Below are 13771 nucleotides of genomic sequence, written 5' to 3' on the forward strand. Positions count from 1 at the left end.
CCCCCTCCCCAACTTCTCGCTATGTTGACTTAACTTTCCTTCCTTCAACTCCTCATCCATTTCATAATGTACCTCTGATGTATCTGGAACATGGCCAGCCATTTCAAGTAGCCTATCAACTTCATCCAGCATTTTGTATATTTCATCGCTTTGTGGATGTTTTATATCACTAACAAGAAACTCTTGGACTACTCTATCAATCTCAATGGAGGTGCAGCCAGGAACTTTCTTCATTCCCTGATCATTTAAAAAAGTTCTTATCAATGCTACTTTGTCCCATTTTCCAGCACCTGCATATATAGATGTTGGATAAGAGCACATAAGCACCAGGATTCTCAGGCTCCAGTTCAAATAGATTCTTGGCAGCATATTCACCCAACTCAACATTCTTGTGGATTCTACAAGACCTAGCAACGAACCCCATATTGCACCATCGGGTTTCACCTCCATGCTTTCCTGCTCTTAGAAGATCAATCATACATCCATGGCTGCTGCAATTTTGGTTTTATACTTGTAACTTTGGATCATGGTATTGAAATATTCGTTACCGAGATCCACTAAACCAGCGTGATTACACGCTGTTAAAACACTAACGAATGTTATATCATCTGGTTTCATTCCTTCCTCTGTCATTTTCCGGAAAAGCTCCAGAGCTTCATATGCATCCCCATGCATTGCTAGTCCTGAGATCATCACATTATAAGAAGCTAAAGTTTTAGTTTTCATTCCTTGAAAAACCTGTTTTGCTGCTGCAACGGCTCCACATTTTGCATACATATTTATCAGACTAGTCCATAGAGAAGTGTTTTTCAAGTGTTGATAATGCTTGTCAATATAGGCATGTTCCACAAGCCAAGATCTAGAGCACATAAATGAGCACAAGCTGGAAAAATGCTCAACAAAGTAACATCATTAGGATCCATATTTTCCTGCTGCATTCGATGAAAAACAGTCAATGCTTCTTTATAATTGCCCGTATGTGTATAACCCCCGATCATAACATTCCACGACACAAAATCTTTCTCCTCTAAACCCTCGAATAACATCCTTGCTGTCTTAACATCGCCACATTTTGCGTACATATCAATAAGTGCATTAACAAGACGAACATTCGAACTAAGACCATGATCATCAATCCACGACCGAACCCAATTCCCCAACTTAAGTTCACCTGCACGAGCACAAGCAGAGAGAACACTCAACAATGTGCTCACCGAAGGTGTCACATTCACATTTCGTATCTCCTCAAACAACGCTAACACCTCCTCGAACCGACCCATCTGAGCATACCCTGAAATCATCGCATTCCACTAAAGAACATCTCTGTCAGGCATTTCATCAAACATTGACGAGCATCACCAATACAGCCCTTCAACCAGTGGCGAATCCAGGATTTTCAATCAGGGTGTTCGAAAAAACAAATGAGCCGACGATTTTGCGTTTGTTCGTGTGTTGAAAATCAATATATATACGAACACATAAAATTGATCACTAAATATCTGGCTGTAATTTTTTGTCGAGGGTGTTCGGGTGAACACCCCGGGCCTTGACTGCATCCGCCCCTGCCTTCAACGCATACCCATTAATCAACACCGTGAAAGACACAGCATCTCTTTGAGAAATTTTATCAAACACTAACCTAGCATCATCCATTTCACCATTTTGAGCATACATATTGATAAGTGAAGTCTGTACATAAACATCATTCATCAACCCAACCTTAAAAACATGTCCATGAATATGTAATAATCAATAGCTAAATTTGGGGATGAACTCAATGAGTATCATCTAATTATCATGTTATACATAACTTGATTAGGGTTTTCAGTAGTATTAAAGATTGATAAAGCATATGAGAAGTCTATGTTGCTCAGACTCTTAACAAATATCAACGGGTGCGTGTCAAATTTTTCAAAAGTAGTGTATTTTTGAAAAATCTGACATAGGAGCGACATCGAAAGTGAAGAGTTGGCGCAACTTAGTGAGAAGTCACCATATGGATTAGTTGCAAAAAATTGAACTAGTTTGCTTAGTGCAAATTAGGTATTGTGTAAACCAAATTTGATGAAGTGTGAATGTACTTGTTTGAGGTCTTTCATGTTTTTGCATTTGGATAAGAGTGAAAGAGAAGGGTGTGTTTGGATGAGTTTGTAAGGGGAATTTGAGTTTGGGAGAAAGTGGAGTATAGTGATAGGTGTGGTTGAGGGGTTGGACAAAGAGAGTGTCATTGTTTTGTGTTCTAATTTTGATACTACAAGCTAAATTGATATCATTTGGAGAAGGGGATTAAAATTTGCCCCTAAAAAAAACTTACCCGCACCTGGTGCAAATGCATGTCATGTTTGCATTAGTTTGGTGTAAATACAGGCAGAGGCGGATTCAGGTTTTACAATTTTGGGTTCTTTTTTTTTTAAGGTTTATCGAAATTATGGGTTCATATGTACCGTTCATCATAGCGGTTTTTGGTGAAATTTTACTCATAAAATTACGTTCGCTGTTGAAAAGATGCGGTTCAGATGAGCCTCGGTGTCTATACCTGCATCCGCCCTGCATAATATTTACCCCATTCATTGTCTTGTCCCACTTAGGGGAGGCGGACCAAGAGCAAGGAACCCTCCATGTGACAGCTTAGGCAGGCGGATGAGGAGAAATATCTTAAAAAGCCAACAATCTGTTTTTGCTAGTGAAGTCCTAGAAAAAAAGATGTGAAGGTATCTTAATGCTCAATCAGTTAAGGCCGACGAAAAACAATAGAATATGAGGGAGTAGCAGACAAATTCTAAGAAAAGGCATCGACCCGTCAAAAATAATGGATTATCCCTACAGGGAGATTTAGCAGTAGAATATGTTGGATGCACATGCGAATTCATTATATAAACTTGATAAGTTTATATTTAAGGCTTCGAAGAAAGTTCAATCTTTAAGGTCCTCATCGCGGAATACAGTGCATTTTTTGAATGTTGATTTGAGATACTATAATATTTATTGACATTTTGGTGATTCTTCACCAGTACATTTATGGTTTGTCTTGAAAATAATGGGTTCAGCTGAACCTATTAGATGTATGATCTAGTCGCCCGAGGTGTCCTTCCTGGCTGGACCTCTACTCCGCCTCCTTCAACGGTGAGACAAAATGATCACTTTAACGATGACCCGCTGATCTGAACCTCTTACTGAGAAAGAGCAAACTGATCCGCCTAAGGGCTCTAATACCATGTGAAATAACAAAGGATTAGAGGAACTTCCATATATCTTATTTCAAGAACGAAGAGGTGTAAATACATGTATATTGACTTCTAACTAAGGAAAGAATAAAAAAAAGAAATCCTATAAATCTGCTATCTATGTTTGGCTATGTACACTACATCAAAGGATGTCCACATTAATTCTGTACCATTTTACCAACCAACTAAACTTTGAAGCGTAGTGTTGAAGTGCACGATCATCTCATCTAAAAGCTCAATTTGTTAGAGAGAGACACTTTTATTTACTCAATTAATTATGTCTTCAACACGTAGCTTATTGCCATTCCTTGTTTCATGGTTGAATTCGCCACTGTCCCTTTCACTCCCCTCCCAATCCCTAACATAGATAGTGGTTTTGGAAATTCAAGTGTAACAAGAATCTATTCCATATTCCTTTTAAGTCTACTCAATAACTCAAATATGAGCAATCTTTGAAGTTTTTCCTTATCTGAATGAGTCTTGCATTCGATACATTATTGAGCTCCAAATATACTGATACGATTACTCCAACTATTTTTCTCACCCTAAAAGAATGTATATACCCTTTTATTTGCACTTTGATGTAGCCAAAGTTACTGCTAACTTATCGGCCAAAAGCCAAACTTTGACCACAACTGCTCTTCACTTCTGGCTGCCTTATTAGTGAGACTTCGAATTTCTTGGCTCATTATTGCTCTTAAGTTGCCTTGAACTTAAGAATCCTAAAATGGGGTTTCTACTAATTAGTTGCATTGAAATTATATGCACTTAGCTCAACAATGATGGAATGGCTAGCTTGAAAATGTTGCAGATTAGTATGGAAATAGAAAAGTTGGAATTGAGTCACTTCATTTTCTCACTTATAAAGGTAAAGTATCAGGTTCTTATCTGTGTTATATGTGAGACTTGATGCTTAAAGGAACTAATTTGGTTCCTTTAGAATGAAACCACTCGTAAAGATTCTATGAATCTAATATCTGATCCTTCTATAATTTTTCCTTTTTTTCTTGCTGTGATTAAGTACGTAGGCCTAAATAGCGGTCCTAAGTGATACATTAGCCTTTGCATTTTTCTGTAGGCCTAAACAGCATTGATTGAATGTCAAGATTACATAATATTATTCATTGGACCAGCCCTACAAAAGCAGTTGTTGAAAATTGGAAGGCAGAAAGAATGCAAAATGTCAAGGAATTTCATTCATTAGAACACTTGCACAGTTACAATGCAGTTTGAAAATAAACCCTTCTTTGAGAAACTAATCTAAAGAAGGAAGAAAAGAAAAGTGAGAACAGAAAAACAGAAGACGAAGAAGACGAACGGTCTTTGAAGGTTAAATCTTAAATAAAAACTTAGTATCGCCGCATCCCTCAATACAACTCACTTTCTCTTCCTGAAAAACAGAGAAATGAACAAGATATTAGTAAATGAAAAATGGTGTCCTAAAGTAAAATGTCGACTATGCAGTACCAGAATCACATAGAAGATGGCTCACCAAAATCCCTAGGTGTCTTGCATTTATAGCATTCTGGTCTACTGGCATAGTTGTGCATACCACATCCTATTCTGTCGATGAAGAAGGAAGTTATGTCAGCTAAATATAGAGAACTTCTAGCACTTTTTTTATTTTATTTTCAGTTTCTTTATATGATATTGGAATGGGGTGAGCTCAAATGGAGTGATATGGACAGTGAGGATTCATATAAGCAGACTAACCTGTTGCAAATCCAATCACCACTCTTCCAACCAGGAAAAGCACTTGCGTCATATCCATAACCTGCCCCAATACCATAATAATCACTTTTTGAGGCACCGCATTGATAGCAGCTTGTTCTGCTTGCATAGTTGTGAGAACCACAGTTCATGGCACTGCAATACCAGTCTCCGGCCATGACTTCTGTTTTGTTTAGTCCGTACATGGCAACATCAGCCGGTGTTGCATATTTAGGGCAGCTACACCGTTGGCATGCATCCCGTTTCTTGAAATTTAGGTGCTGACATGCAGCACACATCCAATCTCCTTCCCTGCTCATTTTCTGTCTGAGAAATTTGAAAGTGAACATGAAAAAATTATGTGAAGAAATTTGCATAGGGAAGCAAAATAGACCATGGTAAGAGGCATGTGCAACAATCATTAGATCTTATTGGTTATACATAGGAGTGACAAACGGACGGGTCAGACAGGATATAGGGGGGTCGAAAATGGGTTAAAGAAAAACAGATAAAATATCCGACCCACCCATCTTTAACATGGATAAAAAAATGTTAATCGACGGATAATATGAATATCCATATTATTCATGGTTTCAGGAATAGTCAGGTAAGAACACTAGCTAAAGCCAAATAAGCTTAGACAAAAGAAGGGACACATGGAAAATAACAAGCAGACAAATGAGTTCTGATAATATGGTTATCCATATTATCCATTCAGATATCCATCTTTTAGCGGATAATATCCATATTTGATCCATTTTTTAAAAAGTCAGTTATCCAAATCATGTCTAATGGATCGGATTGGACGATCACTTATTTTTTTGAAACCATTTTGCCAGCCCTAGTTATACATCTTAGAGGCCTCATTCTTTAAAATGATAAAGTTAACAAGATATACTGTCTATATGCATGAACTGCACTGCTTACCCATGAACACTAATTTCATTTTAGAAAGAAATTTCTTGGCATATAAATCTTGTATTGAAGGCCTAATATTTTTTGAAAAACTTGCATTAAAGACGGCGTCTTTTTCTTCTTCTTCTTCTTCTTCTCCTTCTTCTTCTTCTTTTTTTTTTTTTTTGGTGTGTGTGTGTGTGTGTGTGTAGAAGCTGTACGAAGAGGAATTTACTTCCAATGAGATAATGAAATGAACTACTCAAGGAAAAACAATTATCGATGCCTTACCTAAAAAACAAGGATTTGAAGATATGAGCTTCTCAGCTACACGTAAACTTGAAGGTCAAGAAATGGTTTGCTGGAGGTGGTAATTTTGATGAATGGGTTGGGGAGGATTATATAGTTGGAAGACCTCACTATTGGGGCCCAAAAGTTTTCTTTTTGATCTGTTGTGAGCTTTAGACGGTTTCCTTAAATTGGATCCACAAGACATCGCAAATTTCTCAAAAAGGAATTGGATAAACCTCCTATTTCTTTCCTTCTTGATTGTAGAGGTATGGCTCTCAAAAGTTATCAGCTGTCAAATTCATGCATGTGGAGCACTATTTCTTGCAAAAACTCAATGATGCCCCTCCTAACCCGTTCCCGGTCCATTATTCTACTGAAAAATGCCTCTCAAAATATTATTCTTTGTTCTGTATCCATTTGTAGTAGGTGTTATGAGGGGAAGATGTTATATGAAAGGTGGGGTAATTTCACCACGTGCTCTTGCTAAGATTGATGACCCCTAGAGATGTTATGGATTCACACGCTTACTCATTAGATGAACATGTGTAATCCACATTGCCGATGCAAGCAATTGTTTGACACGAAGGCTAATGTCGTTCAGGCGGAAAATGGTCCAGGTTCCAAAGGGCAAAAACTGTACAAGTTCTATTCTTCTTTTGTGTTATATTCTTAATAATAATTCAAAAGTGAACTAAAGTGGACTTCTTTTCATCTCCTGTTCAGAAGGAGTAGTTGCAGGAGCAAAAGCAGCAGTTGTTGCATCAGTTGCTACTGCCATTCCAACTGTAAGTTATAACATCTATTTCAATATTTTTCAAGATTTAGGGAGTGTTTTATGCAATGGAGTATTAAAGATTGATAATTATGTCGTCCTAATTAAAGAAGTAAGTTGAAGTTAAGAGTTATATAACCGTGAAAGAAATGATTTTCGCCCCAAAAGTAAGGTATCATTTTCCTTCTTTTGGTTGGAAAATGTTTACAAGGTGGGGGTAAGGTCTGCGTACACTCTACACTACCCAGACCCCGCTTGTGGAATTACACTTGGTATGTTGTTGTTGTTTGGAAAATGTTTACCAACTGCCAGAAAAGAATATTTTCCAGAAAATGTTTTTCGTTGCATCGAACACTCAATATATTCTTGTGTTCTAATGTTTCAAAATTTGATGAAATATGCAGTTTGCTTGTGGGAAGATGCTACCTTGGGCAAGAGCCAATCTAAATCCAACTGCTAAAGCTCTTATTGTCTCCACAGCTGCTGGCATGACATATTTTATTGTAGCAGACAAGACCATTCTGAAAACAGCTAGGCAAAACTCCTTCAAACAGGGCTAATTAAGGCTCAACAATTAAAGAATTACTAAAGTCTTTAGCACTAAGTTTTATCTGATATATCAACATTACTGTAATCCCCTAGTTTAAGTACAATTATGGGATTGATAAGAGATCAGTTAAGTAGAAACCTCTATTGATCCCTTGGGGATAGACCACAAAAAAAAAAAAAAAATGTAATTTTGTCTATGTATTACCAACATCAACATCTATTGTTGTGAATATAATGAAGTTGGCTTTTCTCAAACAGTGCATTTAGCTTCATGACCATTTCAAGACTACAACATCTTTTTATAAAGCTTACCAACCACTGTTGCAGTGTTTGAATCCATCAAGGGACTTTACACAGAAGTATGTACAAAATTTATGTCCATTTTATCAACATCTTGGATAAATCAGGAACCTCAAGTTATTTTCTCAGCGTATACAAGTATCACCTTTATCGGCTATTATCTTTTGGTTTCCACAAATGAGAGCATTCTGGCAATAAACTGAGCCATCACTCTGCTTTGATCTTTATCAATACTTCACCAATAGTCCATGCATGAGCAAGAACCGCCCTTGAAATGGTGAAATCGATTCCTATCTCTTGCAATAATCTCCCTATTAAATATCTTTGATATCAGCTTTTTTGCTTCGTGACAATTTCCACACGCTCTTAAGATTCTTAACAATCCTAAGAGTTGTCCCTGGCTTTGTACTGATCAATCCAAAGACAATCGCTAACTTCTCGCTATGTTGACTTAACTTTCCTTCCTTCAACTCCTCATCCATTTCATAATGTACCTCTGATGTATCTGGAACATGGCCAGCCATTTCAAGTAGCCTATCAACTTCATCCAGCATTTTGTATATTTCATCACCTTGTGGATGTTTTATATCACTAACAAGAAACTCTTGGACTACTCTATCAATCTCAATGGAGGTGCAGCCAGGAACTTTCTTCATTCTCTGATCATTTAAAAAAGTTCTTATCAATGCTACTTTGTCCCATTTTCCAGCACCTGCATATATAGATGTTGGATAAGAGCACATAAGCACCAGGATTCTCAGGCTCCAGTTCAAATAGATTCTTGGCAGCATATTCACCCAACTCAACATTCTTGTGGATTCTACAAGACCCTAGCAAGGAACCCCATATTGCACCATCGGGTTTCACCTCCATGCTTTCTATCATAGCCATTGCTTCATCGAACTTTCCTGCTCGTCCTAGAAGATCAATCATACATCCGTAATGCTGCAATTTTGGTTTATACTTGTAACTTTGGATCAAGGTATTAAAATATTCTCGACCAAGATCCACTAAACCAGCGTGATTACACGCAGTTAAAACACTAACGAACATTATGTCATCTGGCTTCATTCCTTCCCCTGTCATTTTCTTGAAAAGATTCAGAGCTTCATATGCATCCCCATGCATTGCTAGCCCTGAGATCATCACATTATACGAAGCTAAATTTTTAGTTTTCATTCCTTGAAAAACCTGTTTTGCTGCTGCAACGGCTCCACATTTTGCATACATATTTATCAGACTAGTCCACAGAGAAGTGTTTTGTAAGTGTTGATAATGCTTGTCAATATAGGCATGTATCCACAAGACAAGATCTAGAGCATCTAAATGAGCACAAGCTGGAAAAATGCTCAACAAAGTAACATCGTTAGGATCTATATTTTCATGCTGCATTCGATGAAAAACAGCCAACGCTTCTTTATAATTGCCCGAATGTGTATAACCCCCGATCATAACATTCCACGACACGAGATCTTTCTCCTCTAAACCCTCGAATAACATCCTTGCGGTCTTAACATCACCACATTTTGCGTACATATCAATAAGTGCATTAACAAGACGGGCATTCAAACCCATTCCCCAACTTAAGTTCACCTGCACAAGCACAAGCAGAGAGAGCACTCAACAACGTGCTTACCGAAGGTGTCACATTCACAATTCTCATCTCCTCAAACAATGCTAACACCTCCTCGAACCGACCCATCTGAGCATACCCTGAAATCATCGCATTCCACGAAAAAACATCTCTGTCAGGCATTTCATCAAACAGTTGACGAGCATCGTCGATACAACCCTTCAACGCATACCCATTAATCAACGCCGTGAAAGACACAGCATCTCTTTGAGAACTTTTATCAAACACTAACCTAGCATCATCCATTTCACCATTTTGAGCATACATATTGATAAGTGAAGCATGTACATAAACATCATTCATCAACCCAACCTTAAAAACATGTCCATGAATCATTTTCCCCATTTGGGTATCCATTATTTTCGCATAAGAATTCGGTTGATTACCCGAAAAAAGCAATTTTTTTTATAAAAATCAAAAGCTAAATTTGGGGATGAACTCAATGAGTATCCTCTAATTATCATGTTATACATAATGTGATTAGGGTTTTCAGTAGTATAAAAGATTGATAAAGCATATGAGAAGTCTACGTTGCCCGGACTCTTAAAAAATGTCAACGTGTCAGATTCTCCAAAAGCAGTGTATTTTTGGAAAATCCGACACGGTGCGGCATCGAAAGTGAAGAGTCCGCGCAACTTATTGAGAAGTCACCATATGGATTAGTTGCACAAAATTGAACTAGTTTGCTTAGTGCAAATTGGGTATTGTGTAAACCAAATTTGATGAAGTGTTAATGCACTTGTTTGAGGTCTTTCATGTTTTTGCATTTGGATAAGAGGGAAAAAGAAGGGTGTGTTTGGATGAGTTTGTAAGGGGGATTTGAGTTTGGGAGAAAGTGGAGTATAGTGATAGGTGTGGTTGAGGGTGTCATTGTTTTGTGTTCTAATTTTAATACTACAAGCTAAATTGATATCATTTGGAGAAGGGGATTAAAATTTGGCCCCCGGAAAAACTTACCCGCACCTGGTGCAAATGCATGTCATGTTTGCATTAGTTTGGTGTAAATACAGGCAGAGGCGGATTCAGGTTTTACACTTTATGAGTTCAACTTTTAAGGTTTATCGAAATTATGGGTTCATATGTATTGTTTATTACAATTTTGGTGAAATTTTACATATAAAATTATGTTCCGTGTTGAAAGTACTGGTTCAGATGAACCTGGTACTCCATAGCTGCATCCGCCCTTGCATAATATTTACCCCATTCATTGTCTTGTCCCACTTAAGGGAGGCGGACCAAGAGCAAGGAACCCTCCGTGTTACAGCTTAGGCAGGCGGATGAGGAGAAATATCTGAAAAAGTCAACAATATTTTTTTGCGAGTGAAGTCCTAGAAAAAAAAGATGTGAAGGTATCTTAATGCTCAGTCAATTTAGGATGACGAAAAACATTAGAATATGAGGGAGTAACAGATAAATTGGAAGACAAAGCATCGATGGTGTGGATGACATAAGTTCTCAAATGTGGCTAATGGTTGTTAGTATTTATTTATTTTTTCGCAAAAAAGAACAACTGCATAAAGGGTTCTTTTTTCTCACTCTCTTGCCTTAAGAAAAGAAGAATGAATTTTCCTTGGAGGGGTGAGACTAAAGGGCTAGTTTGGTATGAGGGATAAGGGATAATTAATCCGGGGATTAAATTTGAGATGTGTTTATTCTATGTTTGGTTGGAATAAAATCATTGTATAACTAATCCCAAGATTGTAGTGTTATTTTATACCTGTGGGAGGATGGAATAACTAATCCCAGAATAACTTATTCAGGATTAATTATCCTGGGATAACTTGTTTCCAACCAAACGACCCCTAGGGTTTGGTAGAGGTCTAACAACTTGTGTTTAATCCACTGTCCTAAAAATGGATGTTTTCCTATGTATACAACCTATGCATGAACATTATGGGAGTTTGTTCAGCAGGCTCAGAAAGAATATAGATGCAGGTGTCTTTAAGAATATATTCTGATTTTGCCAAGCTGCAGTCTTTTCCAATTGGCTCAAAAGTAGTCCTGCTACACAGATGTTGGTCTGTTACAAAGTATTTTACTAAACATTTATTATATTTGTTCCAGGTTCTGTATGGTAAGTGGAGGTATAAGTACCATTGGAACTATACATCCAACAGGGTAATGCAATCTTTTGCTTGTGGGACAATTGGTATGGCTTATGCTACAAAATAAAGTACCTGTCACTATTAACAGGTTTGACTGGATGATAAGCTTTATCATATTCGTCACAGAGGTGCAATTTGTAAGTTGAAGAATTATGAAAACCAAGAAACTAAATGTATTATAGATTCCTTTGTTTATGTATTCTAGAGATCCTTGGTTATCATTCTGACTATGTTGCTCAAACTTTTCAAAATGTTGTTGGGTGCGTGTCAGATCCTCCTAAAGCAGTGCATTTTTGGAGGATCCCACACTGGTGCGGTAACATAATTGGATAGGGGGAAGAACAACCTGAAGTTTTCAGGTCCTAATCTTAGAGGAAAAAAACCATAAATGATTTTGCAAAAGGATTACTCTTGCATGCTAAGAACCTTGATATAAATTGTTGTTCTCTTTCTATCATGGCAGAAACATAACACGAACAATATAGATGTTTAGAGGTGGATTCAGAATTTGAACTTGATGTTTTCAACTTTTAAGGTTTTTAGCACCGAACTCATTATACTTCTGAAATTGTGCGTTTAGATTTAACATTTGTTGAAAATGTAGTGATTTTCAAGCTCCCTGTCGAAAATAGAGGGTTCAGATGAATCCATTGCCCTAAGGCTGCATCCGCCTCTATAGATGATAGAAGGGCATTTAAAGAGATCTGTTGGTTGGCTTTTGAGATAAATGAGGCAATATTTAGTAGTTGAGATTAGATTGAGGAATGTTCAGAAGAATAACTAGATGAGACTTGCTTGCCACCTATAACCAAAGATTGTTTAGCGTCTGCAAGAAGTCAAAAGACTAAAGCCCCTGGCACCAGAGGTGGATGGAGTATATAGTCAATGTGTTCAACTGAATCCAAGTTTTTTCAACACAGAGCATATTAAATTTCAATAAATATTAAATCCTTCAGTGGTAAGCATCTAAAGGTTAAAACCGTCAAATTTAAATCCTGAATCTGCCTCTGCCTAGTACCCTGATTTCTTGCAGATATGGCTACTTGATGCTGCATTGCCTGAGAGTTGATCAGTGAGTTACTTTTTTGAAATGGAATTTTGGTCGACTCGATCATTGGATACAATGACCAAAAATATCCAACTGAACTCATTCCTATATGGTTATTTTGAGGCTGAAGACCAATAAGAAAAGTCATAGTGGACACTACCAAAGGGCTAACCAAAATGATTTTTCTGGCTTTCTGTGATTCTTTTTTTTAACCTCCACTAGTGAATTTATTTAGAACCAATATCAATCAATCTTTAGATCCTTTATTCTGATGAGATTTAAGAGTGTCAACTCATTTTTCAAAGATAAAATCTTGCTAAAAGTAGTGGAGAACCCCAGCTAAAACCATTCTATTGCTTTCTTATGTCGATAATGAACACATCCAGAGAGGGACAGGGCATCTACAATCATTCTTCTTGATTTTTATCGTCACTATCATCGATATCGTTATTACTGGATGAGTTGTTTCCTTTTCTCTTCTTTCGGTTTTCAAATAACTCACTTGTATGGATAAGAAGAATATATCTTAATTAAGCACTATTAGCAAAAGTAGCACTAGCTAAAAACTTACCTTCTGCAGCACAATAGGCATATGCGAAATTTAAAAGCAACGGCTATATTTATAATTGCCGTTAGGATGTAGATTCTGGCAAGTATTATTGAGGAGGATTGGGCCCCTTTACAGAATGGTCACATATAAAGAATAAAGTATGGAGCTTTGTCTGAGGTTTCCTTATCCAGAATATTCACACTGTCTGGTTAAAAATGGTGATTAGGATTCCTCCTTATCAAATCCTATGTCACCACGCGAGCTTCTCCGCATAGGTGGAATCAGCAGCTGTAGCCATGTCAGCATTTGTGGCCCCGATAATTGGTTAAACGATTTTAACTCATGGTTAATATCACATTACTCTTGATTTTCTCCAATATGAACACCATATTTTGTTTTTGTATAAGAGACTTGTTTTTGTTTTTGTTAAAATTTGTGTTTATTGCTTGAATATTATTACCAATTGACAACTGATTGGAACAGTCGCCAAGTTAGAACCTTAGCTAAAATTGTTATAACATGAATGCATAATCAACTGTCCCTTTAGTAAGGGAGTATCACTAAAAGAAAATTGCAATTTGGTATTAATATTCTCAGAGATACAGCAGTAAAAATTCTTTAAACAGACAGTAGAATTTCTTTTTGTTGTATAACCTAATACTTTCTGTTCCTTTTCTGAAAAGCTAGATATCAGT

General features: G+C 37.1%; 2 protein-coding genes and 2 pseudogenes across 2 annotated transcripts in view; 1 reads left to right on the plus strand and 3 right to left on the minus strand.

Moving 5' to 3' along the window:
- Positions 1 to 1674, minus strand: part of LOC132029473 (pentatricopeptide repeat-containing protein At1g08070, chloroplastic-like) — a 9368-nt pseudogene extending 7694 nt beyond the window's left edge.
- The window catches only part of LOC132031052 (early nodulin-93-like), a 23334-nt gene extending 15639 nt beyond the window's left edge, over positions 1 to 7695 (plus strand). Inside the window, exon 3 of the mRNA XM_059420903.1 lies at positions 7296 to 7695. Within this exon, the coding sequence (XP_059276886.1) occupies positions 7296 to 7451 (156 nt within the window). The 3' untranslated portion in view covers positions 7452 to 7695. The remainder of the gene's footprint in view (positions 1 to 7295) is intronic.
- Positions 4403 to 5270, minus strand: LOC132029267 (uncharacterized). The gene is made up of 3 exons (XM_059418580.1): positions 4938 to 5270; positions 4717 to 4787; positions 4403 to 4614 (listed from the first exon to the last, which is right to left on the minus strand). Exons 1-3 carry the CDS (start codon positions 5252 to 5254, stop codon positions 4592 to 4594), a joined length of 411 nt encoding a protein of 136 aa, XP_059274563.1. The 5' UTR covers positions 5255 to 5270; the 3' UTR covers positions 4403 to 4591.
- A 124-nt stretch (positions 7696 to 7819) lies between the features above and the next one.
- LOC132031053 (pentatricopeptide repeat-containing protein At1g08070, chloroplastic-like) lies at positions 7820 to 10244 on the minus strand (annotated as a pseudogene).
- Between the last annotated feature and the right edge of the window lie 3527 nt (positions 10245 to 13771).

Source organism: Lycium ferocissimum, chromosome 9 (genome assembly GCF_029784015.1).
Source record: "Lycium ferocissimum isolate CSIRO_LF1 chromosome 9, AGI_CSIRO_Lferr_CH_V1, whole genome shotgun sequence".
NCBI lineage: Eukaryota > Viridiplantae > Streptophyta > Magnoliopsida > Solanales > Solanaceae > Lycium > Lycium ferocissimum.

Coding starts and splice junctions, on each gene's coding strand:
- LOC132029267 (XM_059418580.1), bottom strand. CDS start 5,254: ATGAGCAGGGAAGGAGATTGGATGTGTGCTGCATGTCAGCACCTAAAT. Junction 4,788..4,937: donor GGTGATTGGATTTGCAACAG/GTTAGTCTGCTT, acceptor CTTCATCGACAG/AATAGGATGTGGTATGCACA. Junction 4,615..4,716: donor CAAGACACCTAGGGATTTTG/GTGAGCCATCTT, acceptor TCTGTTTTTCAG/GAAGAGAAAGTGAGTTGTAT.